General features: G+C 36.3%; 3 protein-coding genes across 3 annotated transcripts in view; all 3 read right to left on the minus strand.

The window, feature by feature from the left end:
* The window catches only part of ANKAR (ankyrin and armadillo repeat containing), a 25791-nt gene extending 16720 nt beyond the window's left edge, over positions 1-9071 (minus strand). Inside the window, exons 1-6 of the mRNA XM_085321097.1 lie at positions 7023-9071; positions 5935-6372; positions 5343-5563; positions 4257-4372; positions 2533-2713; positions 1580-1799 (exon numbers count right to left, since the gene is read on the minus strand). Coding sequence (XP_085177223.1) covers positions 1580-1799; positions 2533-2713; positions 4257-4372; positions 5343-5563; positions 5935-6372; positions 7023-7620 — 1774 coding nt within the window. The 5' untranslated portion in view covers positions 7621-9071. The remainder of the gene's footprint in view (positions 1-1579; positions 1800-2532; positions 2714-4256; positions 4373-5342; positions 5564-5934; positions 6373-7022) is intronic.
* An 84-nt stretch (positions 9072-9155) lies between these two features.
* ASNSD1 (asparagine synthetase domain containing 1) lies at positions 9156-14053 on the minus strand. The gene is made up of 3 exons (XM_085321580.1): positions 12572-14053; positions 10628-10809; positions 9156-9488 (listed from the first exon to the last, which is right to left on the minus strand). The coding sequence occupies exons 1-3, from the start codon at positions 14051-14053 to the stop codon at positions 9227-9229; spliced, it is 1926 nt and encodes a 641-aa protein (XP_085177706.1). The 3' UTR covers positions 9156-9226.
* An 8-nt stretch (positions 14054-14061) lies between these two features.
* On the minus strand, positions 14062-17635 carry ASDURF (ASNSD1 upstream open reading frame). Its single transcript, XM_085321602.1, has 4 exons — positions 17460-17635; positions 15992-16045; positions 15031-15106; positions 14062-14146 (listed from the first exon to the last, which is right to left on the minus strand). Exons 1-4 carry the CDS (start codon positions 17529-17531, stop codon positions 14076-14078), a joined length of 273 nt encoding a protein of 90 aa, XP_085177728.1. The 5' UTR covers positions 17532-17635; the 3' UTR covers positions 14062-14075.
* Between the last annotated feature and the right edge of the window lie 945 nt (positions 17636-18580).

Below are 18580 nucleotides of genomic sequence, written 5' to 3' on the forward strand. Positions count from 1 at the left end.
CTTTCCTTAGACAGGGAATAAAGATGGCAACAAATATTACATATGTGAACTAGTTTATCATAAGAAGTGTTTACTACTGCAGACTCAGAACTACTTTTAAATGAAACTTTGAATACACTGCTTCATTTTTTCTACACCTGCTTTTATTTTTTTAAAGCAACTAAAAATGTTGGACATACCCAGTCAACACCTATTCTGAGATAAGTTATTTTCTGCGAAGATTGCACAGGTACAAGACTAATTTTCATTTTAAAAATTGATTCTTCCCTCTCTTGTGGTGAATAGTTTCCTACACATTATTCATTTAGCAATTTATATATTTATGTTTTTAAGATATATGCATTTTGACATCCAAGGCTAACATATTCAACAAAAGTTAGTGAAAATATGACTGATAAGCTTAATATTATACTCACGTGCTTTTTCTGCCTTACTCTTTTGTGAGTGTTCTCCTGTGTAAAATATCAGTTTTATAAACATTATCATATATTCTACTTTTATTTTATACAAAAAATGCATATATGTATGTATAAATATTTAGTGATATATGAGAGAAAAAATGTAGGTAAACATTTCTGGAGGTATAGATACATAGATATTATCAAGAAGAAGAATTTAAGTCTTATAGGGAATAATATAAACAGTCATAATTTAAATGAAACAAATAATCAAGACCACTATAAAATGAGGCTGAATAATCTTGAATATTTCCAATGAACAGAACATTTTTTTCTATCCTTCTACATAGCTAGTCCAATAAAGGAGATGCCTGAAACTTAAGAGTTTTTTTTTCYGTCTTTCTGTAAGAACAGTGTATTTCCGTGCAAACAGATACACTAACGCACAGGAATTTGTTCCTATTTTCTCTTTCTACTACAGAAGATGGAAGGAATCCAGCTCTACTATCAAACCAGTTAGAAAGGACAATGGTAAACTCAAGTTACRTAAGTTTTAAAATCTGTATCAGAAACCTTTCTTAACAAGTCCCGTCGTTTAAGTACGGTTCCTGACCATGGTTACTTTTCTTCATTGGCACTTCATCTGTGAAGTAAAAAACCATGGTCCTTTAGGAATGAATGCGTGGCATTCCTAGAAAACGCAGACTTCACCATCCTACTGGGCTTACAAAGTAGGAATGTTTAATTTCATTTTTCTCAAAGGTCTATTAAAAACAAGGACAGCCACATGAAATAGTTTTTAATCTATTCTGCCACCTGGCATAGCTGGTTCCTTGTCAAAAGGAATAATACATTTAATTGTCATTCTTTGTACTTCCAAATCCTACAGCCCGTAAAGGACAGACATTCCACAGATGAGTGCACAATTGTGTATTCAATCATGAATAGYTTAAAAATTAGAAGTTTAAAGCTTTTAAGAGAATGAGATAGTGTGACTTGCTCAGGTCCGTTTCTCACACCASAGCTAGATTCCTGTGAAGTTTCTTCTCTGAAGTTTTCACAAAGTTTAGAAAGAGATCACATTTCTCTGTAYTGATACTCTTTACAAAACGCCTAACAGGAGTGAAAAAGAATGCAGGATCCTAAAAATCATTGTTCTCTCAACGCACACTGTATCTTACCAAGGTTAATGCGAACAATGCATCTCTGATTGATATCTGCATGAGATTTAATCAGTTGATATATAATTGGAACACGATTGTACATAGAAGCATGGTGAAGAAGGGCAAAACCAGATTCATCAACAACATTGAAACTGGAGGTAGATGCTTTACGACAAAAAGTCAGGAAGATAGCAGCTAGTCCTCTCTTGGCAGCTGATTTCATACCATACGCTAAGCTCTAAAATTTGTAGAAAATAAAACCGTATTAGTACTTCAGAAGAAATTTGTAATAATTTATACTTTGGAAAAGATAACATGAATGCATTAACTTCAGTTCTTTAATTTTAGATTGTCCTAGACAGTAGTTTTCAATTGGTATGAGTTTGTATAACAGGGCTCTGACTATCAAATTTATACCAGCTAATGACCATTCTCTGAGAATGATTGTGCAAAAACGTTTTCAGGCTACCTCAACAGATTTGTTGCTGAGATTCACAAGCTGTACTATGTGTTACAGAGACTAAGCATCATTTCATTACAGTTTACTTATATCAGAAATAAAGCAACCAAAGCAGATGTACACTAGCCAAGTGAATGGCATCTGCTGTGGCTCACATCATCCATGCAACGTAATCTACTAAATTATGAATCTGCAATCATTTTTTATCCTTCATCAGCTTTATATCAYAATACTGAAGACAATGGCACATTGTTCATGTGCAACTGAATGAGATGTGAAATCASGGTTTGAAGATGTTAATGAGGGTAGAATAGAGGCTGCAGAGCCATTAGTAGCAGTGATGATACATAAACCTACAGACTACAATTCCATTTATTGATCTCGGGTGGAATCCACAGGCTTGGAAACAAACAGTTCACTGTAGATTGTATGAATACACTCTATCATAATGTTTGTATTTAAATTTCTCGAATGCAGGTGCACTTTGAGAGAAAAAAAATTCATCAAGTACCTTGCATTTAATAGCTTCCTTGTAACCAAATCTTTTTTTGAATTGCTCAAGAGTCTGTAAATCAGTAAAGGCAACTCTTTTAGGCTTAAGAGTGCTTATTCTTTCATTTATGGCTGCCCACCATGGTGTCTTATATAGCTGCTGATAAAAACCTTCAAATTCAATACAGATCACATAGTAACTGTAATTAAAACATGAAAACCCACAGGTTAGAAAGAAAACATTTAAGAGCTCTCCATAACATTTTTGGCTTACATTCTTTTCTCAGGACAGCAATTTATATAGACAAGATAGAAACATGACATGGTGAGAATCTTGGTAAAACTTTTTACAACATCCCACGTGACTTATCATTAGCAAACTGAGGAAATACACTCTTTTTCAGTAAATCACAGTAAAGAATGCACACACAGTTTACTGAAAAATCTGTGCTCAATGAATAGTTATTGATGGCTTATTGATGAACTGCAATAATAGATAACAGGAGAAGAAATATGGGAGGTTTGTTATTACTGCAGTAAGAACCTGAAAAAAAAAATGAAGATGGTATACCAATACACTCCCAGTCYGTAAAAATATGTTAGAAAGAATAGTGTTTAGATGTTGTCCTCTGCAGGAAGAATTCAAGTATTCAGCTAAATTTGCAGAAAGGACTGCAAAAAGGCTTAAATGTTATGAGAAGTTTTCCTTTTTAAGGATGCGAAATATGGGAGCACACTGTCTATTAAAACAGAATCTTCAATCACTGAATGTTATGAAGTAAAATATCTGTTAGGAATGTTCTACAAATACTTCACCTTCACTAAGAACAAGATTATGAACTGCTGGAACTCTAGAGATCCCTTGCAGTCCTACACCATTATAAYGTATGCATTAAATATATATGCCTTGTCCTCCACCTAGCTAACCTTCAGGTTATTACTGAAACCAGTAGAATGCAACTAGTTTATACTACCTCAGGAGTCATTTTATTTTTAAAGTTAAAGCATTTTCTGTAACCATAATAGTTAAACAAGTATTAACATTTTAAACTTGAATAGAGAATTTCAAAATGAAAACATTTTTTATGAAATATGTTTGAGTAATAGTTTTAGATTAGTTAGCACAAATTACTTGGAATTACACGAAGTACTTACCTGGAATTTAGTATACGTTCATCAAGACTCCCACTTTTCTATACAAGAAATGATATTACCATGGCCTCCTATAGGACATTTGAGCATTGCCAAATTTGAAAGTGAGAGAAAAAACRACAGCCTCTGCTTGTTTTCAAACTTAAACATTAGTTTTATAGTGCTTTTATAAGAATACTTTTAAATGCTTGAATTCAAGTCATTGAAAAGACAATTAAGGAATCTTATATATTAAATTTATTTTAATATAGCTAAGTTAAACACAGTTTAAATTTTTTTCTACAAAACTTTAGGTTTTCATTATTTCCAGAACAGCAACATTACACAAAAACAATGCTTGCAAAAAATGTAGCCAGTAACCCAATTAGATGCATGTACAACACTAAGTAGCATTTGATAGAGTTGTTTAAGCTGTTAAAATGAAACTTGGATAAAATTACATTTTCTCCATCAAGCTATAAAAATCTTTATTCCTGCAAACTTTCAGGGTGTACTCAGTAATTTCAGTTAAGTAACAGTCAACCTGAGAACAAAAAGGACCTATTTCAAAGACTGTATTTTATCATCTGTGCTACTACGTACATTCCTTACCTCTTACCATCAAATTCCATGACTGGAAGAGGATAGTGTTCTCTACACAGCATACCCATGCTAAACAACTSAGCCATGTGGCTTGATACACTATGTTGTATTTTTTCATAGGCAGCCTATGGGGAAACAGTTATTAAATTGACCATACATAAATGTTTATGTTAATAAAATGATTGTTAGAATTACAGCCTCACCAGTCATATCAATGCTCATCAAATGTACAAGCTGAAATACAATTCTGACTTCTTTTCACGTTTTAAGGTGCTTTGCATCTTTATACAGATCGTTTTCACATGACAGGGCAAATATATAATAATATAAAAAATTAGATATGGATTATTTATTAGAATATATATTATGTATTTATTATTTATTTATTATTATATATTATATTAAACTATTCCTCTGGGAATAGTTTATACCTCCTCAAGTGAATCTGTTTTGGTGATTCCCAAAACTGGCATTATGCCATGCAGAAATGCCACACGTTATATGTTAAAACAAGAAGTCTGATTCCTAAGGGCTATGTATCTTTTAGGGCAATACCATCCTTATGATTAAGACAGCTTAGGTAAATATGTGTAGCTCAGTATTGACACTAAATATTCTAACAGCATACTTATTTGAAAATGAGTACTGAACTCTACTAGCCTGGTCTATAAAAACTGCTTGGATAATCAAACAAACCTTCCAACCTAACATAGTCTAGATAAACCTATTAACTTAGAACAAGCATTTTAAGAACAGTAGCTATCTAACACCTGGCAATATCAGGCACTGTACAGGTTTTAAAGGCAAAACCCTATGCTGCATAGAAAAAGCGAAATCCATAGTTAAAATTTCACCCTCCTGGAATAAGCACAGTACTGCCTATTCCACAACATGTAATTCCAGGGCAAAATACTGATTCAGTTCCCCATGGAGTATGAAAACAGGAATGAAAGTATCCTCAGACTACATAACTTGACCCAGAGCCATAGCAAGACAGACAGAAGAGTATTTGTATGTTTGTTTTGGAGCAGGGGGTATACACCATTACCATTCTCACCTCTTCAAGTACAGATAAACTACAATATTTTCTCATATCTTACTAGCTGTGAAGACAYGCACACATACATTACATGAAAGAGAGCAAACCAAAACCTTGATCTCTTCTGAGATATCCTGTATCGAAGGAGTACCAACATCAAATTCAATTCCTCCATGGGCATGAAAATACTCATTCTGTGCATATTGAAAATGCTGACATTTAAAATTTTGTCCAAGAGAAAACGGTGGCAACTCTCTCTCTGTTTTAAGCTCTTGATCTACAAAAAGATGTTTTTAAGTGAAGTAGTATTATGAAATAGTTTAAAACACTAAATAAATTTTAACACTGAAAGTATTAGACCCTAGACAGATTTATTTTAGTGGAAACATGTTATTTTGGAATAACTATATTGGGATGAATTTATCATTAGTACAGCATGGCTGTACTAATGATACATGGCTGATTTCAAAGGAATCACGTTATGTGATACATAGCGTATCACAATTAATCTCAGGCATTTAAAGTTACTACATTCAGAACTCAAATTACATCCTACATATTCAACATATTCAAATAGTTTTCTTTGTATTTTTATATAAAAACATAGAATTTGAATTTAAAAAATCRGTAAAATTACATTTCTCTTACTTGAATATGGCTGAAGTAGTTTATTTAAATTTGGGATTTCCATCTTCTTTTTAAACCCCAGTAAAAATGGAATTAAAAAGCTCATTAACTTGAGATATTCTATATTTCTGTGGATTGTAATGTTTTTTTCTAACTGTTTCTTCAGAAGCTTYTGGTGAAGAGCTAATCTCTGCTGTAATCTCTGATATGTTTCTGTATTTAAGTAGTCCTCTGTTGATCTTATAACATTGGTGAGTCTATAAATTGCATCAAACCTAAAAAAATTTTCATGTTGCTCAACTTGCGTACAACCAAATGTCAATTTAAGTATTATGTTATCAGCATACTGCATGAAGAAACTTTTTTCTTCTGTACTGTTTGGATCGTAAGTTGGATCTTCATTCATATTTTCATCATAGATTCCCTCAAAATCCTGTTCAGTAGAAACATCAGTTAGACCTGTAAAACAGAAATACAAAAATCTACAAGGTCAAATGAAACATTTAAAACACTTGTTGCCTGCCATAAAAATATATTTGTACCACTTAAATTCAAATGCTACTCTTCAATTAAAAAAAATATAGTTGTCGTCGTATCTGTAAACTGACAGTATTCTAATACTGTAGAAATTATTAGTTATATATTACTAAAAGTTAGAAGATATTTTGTCTCTAACACCTTATTTATCATACAACAAGGTAACTGATTTTAAATCTTAGTTACACAAACATGGCAAGTAAATATAAAGAAAGCTATGTAAAATAGTATTAGAAAAAAATAAATGCCTATGTCAATTCATAAGCCTGGAGCTATAATTATTTTCAAATAGAGCATTCTGACTACTTTTGAGAATAGCTGACCACTCATTTAAATAACTGCAGTAGAAGCTAAGCTCTTTTTGAATTGTGGCAAATGACCATTTTTGGACAGCTTATAGTTTTACAAGAGGTCCAACAACTTATATTTTTTCAAGTAATGATCCTAGTTTTTAAGTGAATACCACACACACACACACACACACACACACATTTACTCACATACATATGCAGCATTAAACTTATTAGGAGTATAATAGCAGAAAAAATAAAGGAAGGTATTTTTATACTCACCTCCTGAGCAAAACTTTAAAAAAATATTCTCCTCTGTTTGGGGTTTTCCATCTGCATCAATGTCCATTTCAGAGCGCCACAGCTTAGAAAACCTGACGCGTTTCTCTTTGGGTATGTATGCCCCATGCCACAGTGCTTTTAGCATGTAATCAACACTGATCAAAATTTGTCCAATTCTGGTATCAATGTAAGCTGGAGGAAGCTGACAAGAAGTGCTTTGATCATAATTACCATCTAAACTGATCAAAGGTATCTGGTTTAAACAATAAATTCCAACAGTCAATTCTCTCAAAATCTGATGGACTTCTTTACAATCTAAGGGTATATCTGAAACCACTGGTGCTAGCAAAATTGCAGTCCGGGAACTTATGTTTCTTAGCTGGCTCACCAGTCCGCTGGGAAGCTCTATTGGGCAGTGTATGTCATCTTTTGAAGCCAGCCAACTAGAGGACATGGTTGTAAGTAATTCCTGCAACTCCATTTGGTCATACTTCTTGAAGAAGGTGCTGGCATTTTTCTGCACTGCTAGGTTTGACAAATGGGTTGCTTCATCAACTTGTTCAGGTCTTGGGAACGCTTTTTTGACAGGTCTGAGCATTCTCCAAGAATATTCTTCCTCTGTTTCCAAAACAAGATACTTAAAGGCTAACAAAAGTAGGAGAATATTATTTAACCAAGTATTATATTAGTATGTGCAAGAAAATAACACATTTCTTAAGAACAAGATTAAAAGCAGCTAACATACATATAAGTTGCTCTAAAAATGCCAAAGAACGTAAGTGATTTCAGTATGTCAAGTATTTTAAAATGTTATTTTCTCTACAACCAACTATTTGGTCAAGAAAGTCCATAGTTTCAATAAATTCCTTTCCTATGAGTAACTGGATAAACAGAGAAATTCATCAACACAAATTATATGGTTTCTTCTTAAAGCTAATGTCTAAACCTATTTAGAAGTTTTTCATAAATTATTTCTAATGCTTTCCTAAAAATTAGCAGGAAAGAAACTACTGGCCTCCACGTCATAACTGTGCACTATATCTTTTTAGTGTTTAAGGCTGTGCTAGCTTTCTGTAMTAGTTGCATTATTCTTACATTAGCTGCATTATTCTTACATTAAAAATAGCACAAGAAGGGCCATATTTCATCAGACTAATAGTCCTCTTTGCTCCAATCTCCCGCTGTTTTAGAGGATGCAAGAAGTCTTGCAAGCAGGTGTCACAGGATAATGTAGTAGAACATCACTTTTCCTCAGAGCATCAGTTAAAAAAAACCTGCCAGTGCTCTTGAAGCACTGCAAAACTTTTTTATAAGAAATTTCTTCACAGTCTGAGTTATTTTTGAAATCCTTATACTCTTAGCAATACTTCACAGGAATCGCTGTAATAGAACTAATTCATTTTAATACAAGGCATGTCTGGCATCAGTGTTCCTCTTTCTCTGTTTAATTGGACAAACTTTCTAAAAAACTAGAACTGTAATCTCGACTACAAAGCCCACRCTTTACAAAAAAGAAAAACACTGGTGAGCAAGTATCTAGTTTTGTGGATAACATTGTTTTCTTTCGATTTACACTGAAGCTACTCTTCAGAGGAAGTTCCTCTGTTCCTATTTCACCCCCACGATTGCATTCAGATACTCACCTAGATCCAGTCTGATTGTTGTTGTTTGGTTAAAACAAGCTTCCTTTTTTGTTTTGCTTGATCTCTTTAAGGAGATCTTCCTCCCACTACACAAAGGATATCTTGCAACTTTAGGATAAGAAGAGCTAAAGCTAAAGGAGCAGCAGCAAGTCCAGGGAGCAAGGTGAGGGAGAGCCCGGGGGGAGCTTCCCTGCAGCTGGGGCTCCCCCCGGCCTGGCTCCAGCTCCCAGAGAAGCCGCTTCTCAGGTAGCCAAACCCCAGCGCAAGGCCTGCAGGTGACCCTAGGAGGCRACAGGCCTGCAGGCCCCCACAACAGTGGCTCTGACCCTGGCGCCCACTCCACGGCAACAGCAACACCGCAGCAGCRCCCTGGCAACGCCACCCTCCCTGGGCTCCCCCACCCAATGGGCTCCCTCCTGCTTCCCAAACCTCCGGCCCTCCCAGCTGCAGGACATAATATACTAGTATGTAAAGAAAAAAATAGACCAAATATTCTAAAACCACCCCAAGGTTTTTACTGAATATGCATACAGGATAACAGCAGTTTCTCAAGATGTAGCTTTATACTTCATCTATTGAAAGTAACTTTAGTCTGCTGCATGTATCAGAGGCTTTTTCACTGTTGCTCTCCAGTTTTGCAATGCGAGATCCAAATTGTACAGCCCTCTTTGGCAAAATGGCCGAGGCTGTAAGGCCAAGCTCCACAGCTGCAAGGCGCAGAATCAATTTCTCACCAATTCCTCGAGGTAAAGTCAAATCTGCTTTTTCTGAGATAGGCAGAGAATTGAGGAATGAAACAACATCTTCATCAAGAAAAGGAAACCTAAAGAAGAGACAGACATGGTGAAAGACTCTTTACAAACTTGATACAAACTATCTTGGTYTTTCTCTGCTATCACAGTCTTCAAAGCCCATGCTCGTTTCTAATTAAAGATGTGCTTTAAATGTTAGTGCTGCAGTACTGCAGCAAGTCTCCATGACAGATGCACTGTCTTGGAGGATGACATGATCATCAACTCAGAATCCTGGAAATTTTCAAAACTGCACTCAAGTATAARAATTAGCATTTCTGATGCTTATTTTAATCCAAAAAATAATCAACCCCCAAAACAACAAGAACAACACTATGCAAGACTTTTAAAAAATCACATTTCTCAGAATCACTTTTAAATGCTAAGAATACTACAAGAAGCTGCATCATAACCTTGAAACAAAAATTTACATGGAAAATTCTGACAACCTTCTGAAGAGAATTTTGGATAATTGTATCTGAACACAAAAGCAACTAACAGCACTGCCTGCCCACCACTGCAACTATTCTTTTTGCTAAAYTGAAAATGTATGACTAAGAATAAATTTGAAAAAACATCTTATGGCACAAAGATCTCATGAAGAGATCTTCATGCACCTGAGCAGCCCCCGCTACTGGACAACTGTAAGAAATTTTTTGCAAGTAGGTGCTAGTGTGGAAGAAGTAAACAAGGATAAACTGGTTCTTTGACTATTCGGATTTAATAGCCAGGAAATCCAGTGGATAACAATCGTGCTGTCATTGCTTCAGCAGGAACACAGGGCTTCTATGCTGTTGTACCACAGCCTCTGTAAAAGCTAGATTAGGTAGTTGTCTTTTTCCAAAGTGACCCTGCAAGCCACCACACAAACTTTTCAAAGCTGTGCAAAAGACAGTTGAACTTAAAATGATAAAAACTTGGGATTTTGCTTATCCCAATATTTAACAATTGCTGCTTCTTGAAGTTTCCAGATAGTCATCTGCAGTACTGTAAAACAGTTCTTGAAGAAAATACAGCAACTTTTCAACATTGTATTTTTTCAACAGTACATACTAGCACAGCTAAATTGGAATTTGGAGACAAAAAAGTGCATAGGAGTTGCAATTAAAGTTTCTCTCATAGTGTTAAAGTCAGAATGTAAAAGTTTTGCTTCATATTAAGGCAATACTACCTGGCTTCTTTTCCATGATCGCCAATAATTCTGTCATCTCTACCAAGATTCCTAAAAGAAATGCGATCCAACTCCATTTCAATTTCTTTATTTAGACCCTCTAAACCATGTTTTTCGAAGCAAACACGATGTCGAGAATATCCAGCAAGCTGCTCATCTGCCCCAATTCCTGTAAGTACAACCTAAGGAAATAGAATAAAAGAAGTGTTCTTAATATCCATGCAGTCTAGCAATATTTAGCAGATTTAAAATCGTTAACTACAACTTCATAAGGAGAATAATATATGCATTCCATCTATACAAACTGGCATGATGAGATGTACCTTACACATTTACAGAGCCTGAAATAGTTTTCAGTTGCTGAAAAGCTTGATTTAAGTAGGTTCATAGGCAGACCGAAAAGTACAATCATTTCTACCTACGCAAGCAAAAATATTGAAATAATGTTATGCCTGTCACAAGTATACCAGTATCTTTGAAGAACACAATTGCTATTCAATAATTGCTATTACAATAATCAGAATCTATCATCAGCCTTTATCATCATAGATTAGGTTGTATGTCATGTTTTTAAATAGTTATCTGAACATATGCAGAGATCATTATTAATTTATTGGCTACTGGGTAAATAATCATAGAATGGTAAGGTTGGACCTCTGGAGATCATCCAGTCCAACCCTCAGCRTAGCCCATATGGGGATTGAACCTGCAAYGCTGGCATTAGCGGCACCATGCTCYGACCAACTGAGCTAAACCTGCCCCCAATAACAATCATCTTATACAAAGTAAAAATGTGTCATATTGTTCTGTCCAGTCAATGGCAGATACATAAAGTATTATAAAAACATTAATACACCTGCACCATCATCATGCCTTCAACAGCAATTCACTGCAAAATTAGAATTCTTAATATAACCAGTCTAGAATTCTTAATATAACCAGTCAAGTAAGCACTACTATTCTGACACCAGCTAGTGGTCAGCTTATGCACAAAACAGTTACCGGCACACAGTAAYGTAAYTGAAAGGAGAATGACACTGTCTCTTCACAGTTAACTCATGACCCATTTCACCATATTCTGAATATAAACCTTTTCCTCACCAAATCTGAGATACACAGCTTTAAGTAAATCAGTCAACTAAATCAACTGTGTTCTACACTGATGTTATTTAAGCAAGTTACTGTTTCACTCCAGTATTTTTTTAAACCCCTGCAACTAGCAGAAAAATAAAGAGAGCCRCAAAAAGCAAGGGCAGCCATGGACTGCAAACTCCTGAACTTATTCTTCCCTGTATGAACCATCAGGAAACTGAAGGGGTAGAGGAAGTGAGAAGAATGAACTGAATTAATGAGAAAAACCATGTAGTTATCAAAAAAAGACTTAAAACTACATATACAAAAAACAAGTTATAAGAAGGAAAACTCCTTCTTGTAGTTCAAACTTAGATTTAATCAGATTGTAATTACTAAAGTTTCCAAGAAAYAGACTGTCATTAATTAGGGCTAATTTCATCACATAAATAATGTGCCTAAATAATAAGCTCGTAACTTGCAAGCCTGGAGATGCTGGCACAAAACAATATTGCTTAATAACACTTCTAAATTTGTCACTAGATTTATTAACCTACTCAGTTTGAAATGAATAGCAGTTATACTACTACTATACTGCTGAGTTACAACACAGCAAATGAAAGGTGCTGGTTGTTATTTTTCTCTAGTGATATTGTTGCCTAGTCAAACTTCTTGAAAAGCCATGTAAGTTACATGACAAATGGATCAAATGCAATTTTTACATTAATACAAGAATCATCAGTACAAAACTATTCTGCATTCTTCCACTGGATTTCAGAAGTCTTATGAATGTTAAATACACTTAAATGATCCCTGAGAACAGAACCGATTTTGTGTAAGTCAAGCATAAAGCAGAAAATAAAAGATTTGTACCTTTGCAGAACTTCTGTATGGTTTCAGTTCTCCTTGGTTACCAATAAAACCCTCTCCTCTGGAAGCAAACCAAACTGCACACCCAATGCTGTCATCCAGGACTGTATCCAATGGATAGATTAAGTGACTAATGCGCTTTTGTCTCATTCTTTTCAATTCCTCTAGTGTAACATTAATTTCCACAAAGTTCCAGGTTCTTAAAGGGTTAAGAGCTTTTAATTCTTTCAGTCCTGCTCTACCAGTGATTCTGTCAGGAACATCAAAGCAAACCAAGTGATCATCAGTTTTAGCATCAGGATCTTTATAGCTTTCTTGACAAGAAAGCAACTTAAGTTGTATTTCCTGGTCAATAYGGTTTTTAGAGGCACATTTTTGCTTCCTTTGTTCTTTAATCATGAAAGCTACATTGAGAAGATCAATTGGTTCTTCCACAGGAACATGTTGATCAGCAAGGGCTGCAATAACSATAGAATCAACGCCTCCAGAGAAGAGCACTGCAACATGTGCTTTACTGGTAGACATGCTTGGAGTGTCTCCTCTTTTCTGATCTTCATCTCTAAAGAGATTTAAAACTCGTTTCTTCACTGCTTCACTTAAAACATCAATAAATTGATGGACTAATTTCTTCTTGTGTTCTACTCCAAGAAATGCTTGAAGAGTTTCTAAAGAAACTGTACGGTTAATGTTGCTAACATTAGTGCACTGATCTTCACCTAAAGCTTCAGAAATTGTTTTATTTAAGGGAACAATTGGTGTTGTCAGACAGAGTTTTGACTCATTTGTTGCAAGAGGTATATGGTTTGGCAAATCTTTTGAAACTCGATCCAGAACATTAATGAATATTTCTTCTACTGTTTTCTCTGTGCAACTATATTTCCATGGAAACAATGTTAAAGACAAAGATTTAGTTGCTGCACAAGCTTTGAGATCAATTTTGAAAATTCCAGATGCTGGGACTTCTTGCCATTGGTTATTAGATTCAGAATAAACACCTACAGATGCGAGACAGACAGCCCTGTCAACCTCATTACTGAACTGCCAAAGCAAGCTACGACGACCGAAATAATCCCTACCAAACCATAAACAGTCTCTAGATCCTTGATAATAAATAAAAGACCATGGACCTCGAAGTGATGAAAAGAGTGACAAAATGTCAGCTTCACTATTGCATAAAGTAAGACGATTAAACATAATTTCAGTGTCATTCTCTAGAGATCCAACATGAACTCCATCAAAAATTTCTCCATTCCAAAGGAAAATATTGTTACTGGCATCTTCCAGAGGCTGAGGAGTCAACAAGCCTCTCAAGTGAAGTACATGACCAGAAAACAGACACTCATAAGAGATACCAGACACAGTTTTTATGAACTGTTGACTACTGTCTGGTCCTCTTCGTCTAAGGCAGGAGAGCACATCTTTGCTAAAGAAATCATGAATAGTATGCTGCTTAGACAAGGTAACAACACAACAAATACCACACATTGCTAATTTGAATTCAGATGGACTATTTCTTGATTTTGGTCTTCTCTGAATTTTCTATCTCCTGATGTGCCTTCTTCAATTCATCTAATGTATCTGTGCAACAAAAGAAAAACAAAATCAGTTTCATGAACTAAGTTTGAGATAGTATCTAAGCAACAAGCAACTCCAGACACTTGTTCGATAAAGAAATATACAAGAAAGGATAAGAAACAAGAGTTCTGTAAGAGCGATATAACACAAAAAGATGTTTGTTGTAGCCAATTCCTCTTGGATTACATGAGGATTATAGTTTTTTACCCTCCCCCAAAGAAAGCCACTGTACAAATACAAGGACTGGGGGAAATAGCCAGTTGTTGCCTATATGATCAGTATAATTTACATTTGTAACAGTTAAATAGCTATCAATTAAAATGTCAACATCAAATTGCAAAATTAGCTCTGATCAAAAGAAAAAAGAAATTAACAATTGTTCATTTCAGRAAGTAAAATAAGGTATAAATTTATACATCTCACTTATTTTTCTGTTCAATCATCAGCTCTTTTCATTTATCCTCTATTCTTCTATTTTCACAACCCCATAAATCCATTCTTTCAACCACTTAAAGATGTCTAGCTTAGTTGCAGGTAAGATGCTCATTATTTTCTTATTTAACCAYACAGTTTTTAGATGGCCTACTTTTCTTTACAAAGAATCAGTTACTGTACAGCTTCCTGAACATCACCAAGGACAGTGAACCTCTACAGGGCATACATCCTCCCTCTTCCTGCATCTTCAGTACTTGCTGCTTTATGACAGCAAAGTAATTCCACTTGATACATGGACGTTTATCTAATCCAGAAAAACAAGCACGTCTGAAATCTTTGTGTTTAATGAACAGTTGACAGTTTTCATTTTAATATGCTTCTGAAATCCTGAACTACAAAGACAATTTTAAAGTAGTTAACAATTTGATTAATCTTCACACCAAAAAACTTACTTTTGCATTGAGATAATGTTTCCGTTCTGTCTACAAGGAAGAATATGTTGCTATTGGGTTGCTGCCTATAAACTTTCTGTAAAACAAAAACAAAACTGCACTGAGTCAAATCAACAGATACAGGCAACCATATTGCAGCAGAAACTGACAATGGTCCATTGAGAGCTCTACCCTGCCTACAGCAGCATTCTAATGTACTACTATCAAAAGCATTTCACAATTGCATTTCTTTTCTGCACTTCCCTTTTCATCATCATATTTCACATTCATCATATATGAAGGAGTACATTTCATTTAAAGACATATACACATCAAATGTAAAAATATTTTATGAACTCTTGTGGCCAATTCAAACATATTATCAACTTCCTCATCCTGAAAGATAAAACAAAGGCAAGTACCATAAAGCCTTGAAGAAAAACAAACAAAAACCTTTCATTCTATTCTAAATGACAAGTACTCACCAGTTCCTTAATATTAAAGTGTCATTATGCTAAAGACAAACACACATGATATGAAGTGTCAGAAAGAGCCGATTCTTTGCACAATGTATAAGAAAAACCTAACAGGTTATATGCAATATTCTGTTATAAACATGTAATTTTTACCTTTTATGTAACTGTACATTTACGAAGATAATTCATTATGAACATCATAAATTCAAAGCAATGGGAAACAGTGAGGGGAAAAAAAGATGACATTTGAAGAGGAGAAAAAAGCACTGTACTCTGTTACACTGCAGACGTGTAATGATAAAATCATCTGGAGCACAAATTATTTCAAGAACAGCATACTGTGTCTACGTTAGGCAACTTTTTGTCTGTGTGTTTTTTTTTTTTTTTTTTAAAAAAGACTTGCACAGTTTATTTGCTGGTCTGATTTTCTGTTTCCCCTCTTGCCTCTGCACTTATTTCTCTGATGCTAAAATGCAACAGCCAAAAACAAATTTGTAAGTACTTACCCGGTTCTTCTTTAAGTTAGAAAGCTCATCAACTACAACTTTCTGTTCTTTAATCTGAAAGGCAAAAATACATGCTTCAAGTTAGTTATTAGAAATAAACCATTATGTTACAATCCTGTTGGGATTCCTCTTACCCCTATTTTAAGACAGCTACATGCACACATAGTTGCTGTTCTCTGAATGAACCAACACAAAAGTGAAAACAGGTGTAGGAATGAAGAAAATGCCAGAGGCTGCTCAATATTCAAAATTGACAGTACAATAATTTGGACCATGCAACTGAATTACATAYATAGACTTCTTTTGAATTATTAATTTAAAATATTAATACATCCATGAGCTGGTAAAGTATTAAATTACCGCTTTAGAAAGGAGTCATTCTGCACAGAGTGGTATTTTGACTGTCCCTCAGGAAAATCATTACTAGAAGCCAGCCACCTCTAGTTATTTTCAGTCAGAGATCACATTTTTCCCAAGAAAAAAATTGCAAACAGCTAATAAAAAAATGCTATTTCTCCCCACAAAATTATTTTATAAGCTCTATAATACACTTTATAACCAGTTATTCTCCACATTCTAAATGAAGTAAGTCAAAAAAAAAAAGGTAGACAGAAGGAGCTTCATAAAGCCAACAAGATCAGCAAACACTGTTCAGCAGGCACTTGTTTCTTTTTGTCAGAAGCAAACAACATGTGTTTCTTTATTCTTTCTTCACATCACCTGGAGTTAGTACAACAGTAGAAAAATGCTGTAAAGCAGGGCTACCCAAACTAAACTTGGCATATAGAAAACTTTGCCAGCAGCTACATCAGTATTTTGTGTCTGGGAGTATGTGAGCATCTGACAAAACAGCAGCGTCATCTTTTCCTAGGGACTGAACCAGCAACTTCTGTGTAACAGAATTTAGAAGCTCCAGCCCTCTTACATGTGATCTCTGCCCTCTTCTTTCCTGGCAAGCTTTCCAGGCAATCAAAAAATACCAYTGACTCTAGGTAATATGCTCAAATGGAAAAGAAGTGTATTTTTGTTTTGTTTTTGTTTTTTTAAAAAAGCAGTCCCATAGAACTTGATAGATTTCATACTAAATGAAATTACTAGGTCTTCGGAAAACAGTGTATATTTACGACAAGTATCAGTCAGACCGAAAGCTGCTTGGACTCTCTGAGCAACCAGAGACAAGTAGAAACTACAAGAAAAAGCCTCGCCAACTCAYCGGATAACTCAGGCGTTAATTAAAGGTCATTACGGGACAGAGGGTCTAYCCCGAGCTGTAAACCGAAAACAACTATCACGGGGGTTTTCACTCCGTTTCCTGGCAGGACCCACCCTCCGTTTCGCTAAGCAGGGCACCACCAACACTAGGGCTTTGCAGGGCGCCAGCCCCCGCCGCCCGGCCCGCGCACAGGGCGGCGGGCACTGCGGGGAGGCGCCCGCAGGGCCGCGCGGGCCCCCCCGCGCCGCAGCTCACCCTGCGGCTCAGCTCCTCCTTGTGGCGCAGCCTCTCGCTCTCCTCCTCCGGCCGCGGCGCGCGCCCCGACATCCCGCGGCAACCGGCGGCAACCGGCGGCAACCGGCGGCAACCGGCGCCTGCCCCCTCACTGCCGAAAGCACCGGGCACCCGCACACCGCACTAGAGGAAGCGCTCGCGCCTGCGCGCAGCGAACACCAATCAGCTTGCGTCTCCCTCCCCCACGTGGGGCGAGCGAGCATGCGCAGRCCGCGTGGGGCGGGGCCGCCCGCCTCACACCTGCGGGGCGGGGACGGGAGGGGCGGTGCGGCCGTTAGAACGAGGGCGGGAAGCGGGRCCGTGTGAGGCACGAAGCGGGAAACAAGGAAAAGGAAAAAGGGGGAAAAAGGAAGGCTTTGCTCAGGAACCGCCTGGGAGAGCCTGTGTRGAGGTGGTGGCAGCCCTGTGCTGGAACTGGGCAGCAGGATCTAGCAGGTGCTTTTACCTGTTGCTAAGCAGGTGGAGTTTTTGGAGTCTTATTTTCTTGGCTAAACAACTTGCTTCAGCTTAGGAGTAGGTGTATATTCACTTAGGAATAATGGTGTATATATATGCTAAGTCAGAGGCAGAGCCAGTAAGCGGGGGAAACTATTTCAAAACATTCTTAAATGATTTGATTAAAAGAGCGTGACAAAGATTGTCTGAATCAAAGGAGACAGCATAAGTAAAATAGAGAAATACTTCATCTAGAGTCTGCATTATTTGTTAATGACAGACAAAGAAGTAAGCTGTTAAAAATCACGTTACATGAAGAGGGTGGAGAACAGTTGGACTGGCTGGTACTGTAAAATGCATTTTGCCTGTCTTCCTGTTTCTTTGTGTCGAAAACAGAATCTTTACGTGTGGAATAGGAGTTTGAGATGCTGTGAAATGCTGTAGCAGAGGGAGGTCTGAGAAATCTTTCTTCCACAGGCAAGACCACATGGATGACTGTGGAGGGGATGGATTAGAAAGCTTTGTGCTCACAAGGAAGCTTTTTCTGACTGTAGTGATTCTAAATAAAAATCATTTCAGCAATTCAATATGCTGAGCTTGTATAAAACGAAAGTAGTTATTTAAATTCTGACACTAGAGACCTCTTT

The sequence above is a fragment of the Rhea americana genome, unplaced genomic scaffold (assembly GCF_003343005.1).
Source record: "Rhea americana isolate MKP2758 unplaced genomic scaffold, rheAme1 scaffold_12, whole genome shotgun sequence".
NCBI lineage: Eukaryota > Metazoa > Chordata > Aves > Rheiformes > Rheidae > Rhea > Rhea americana.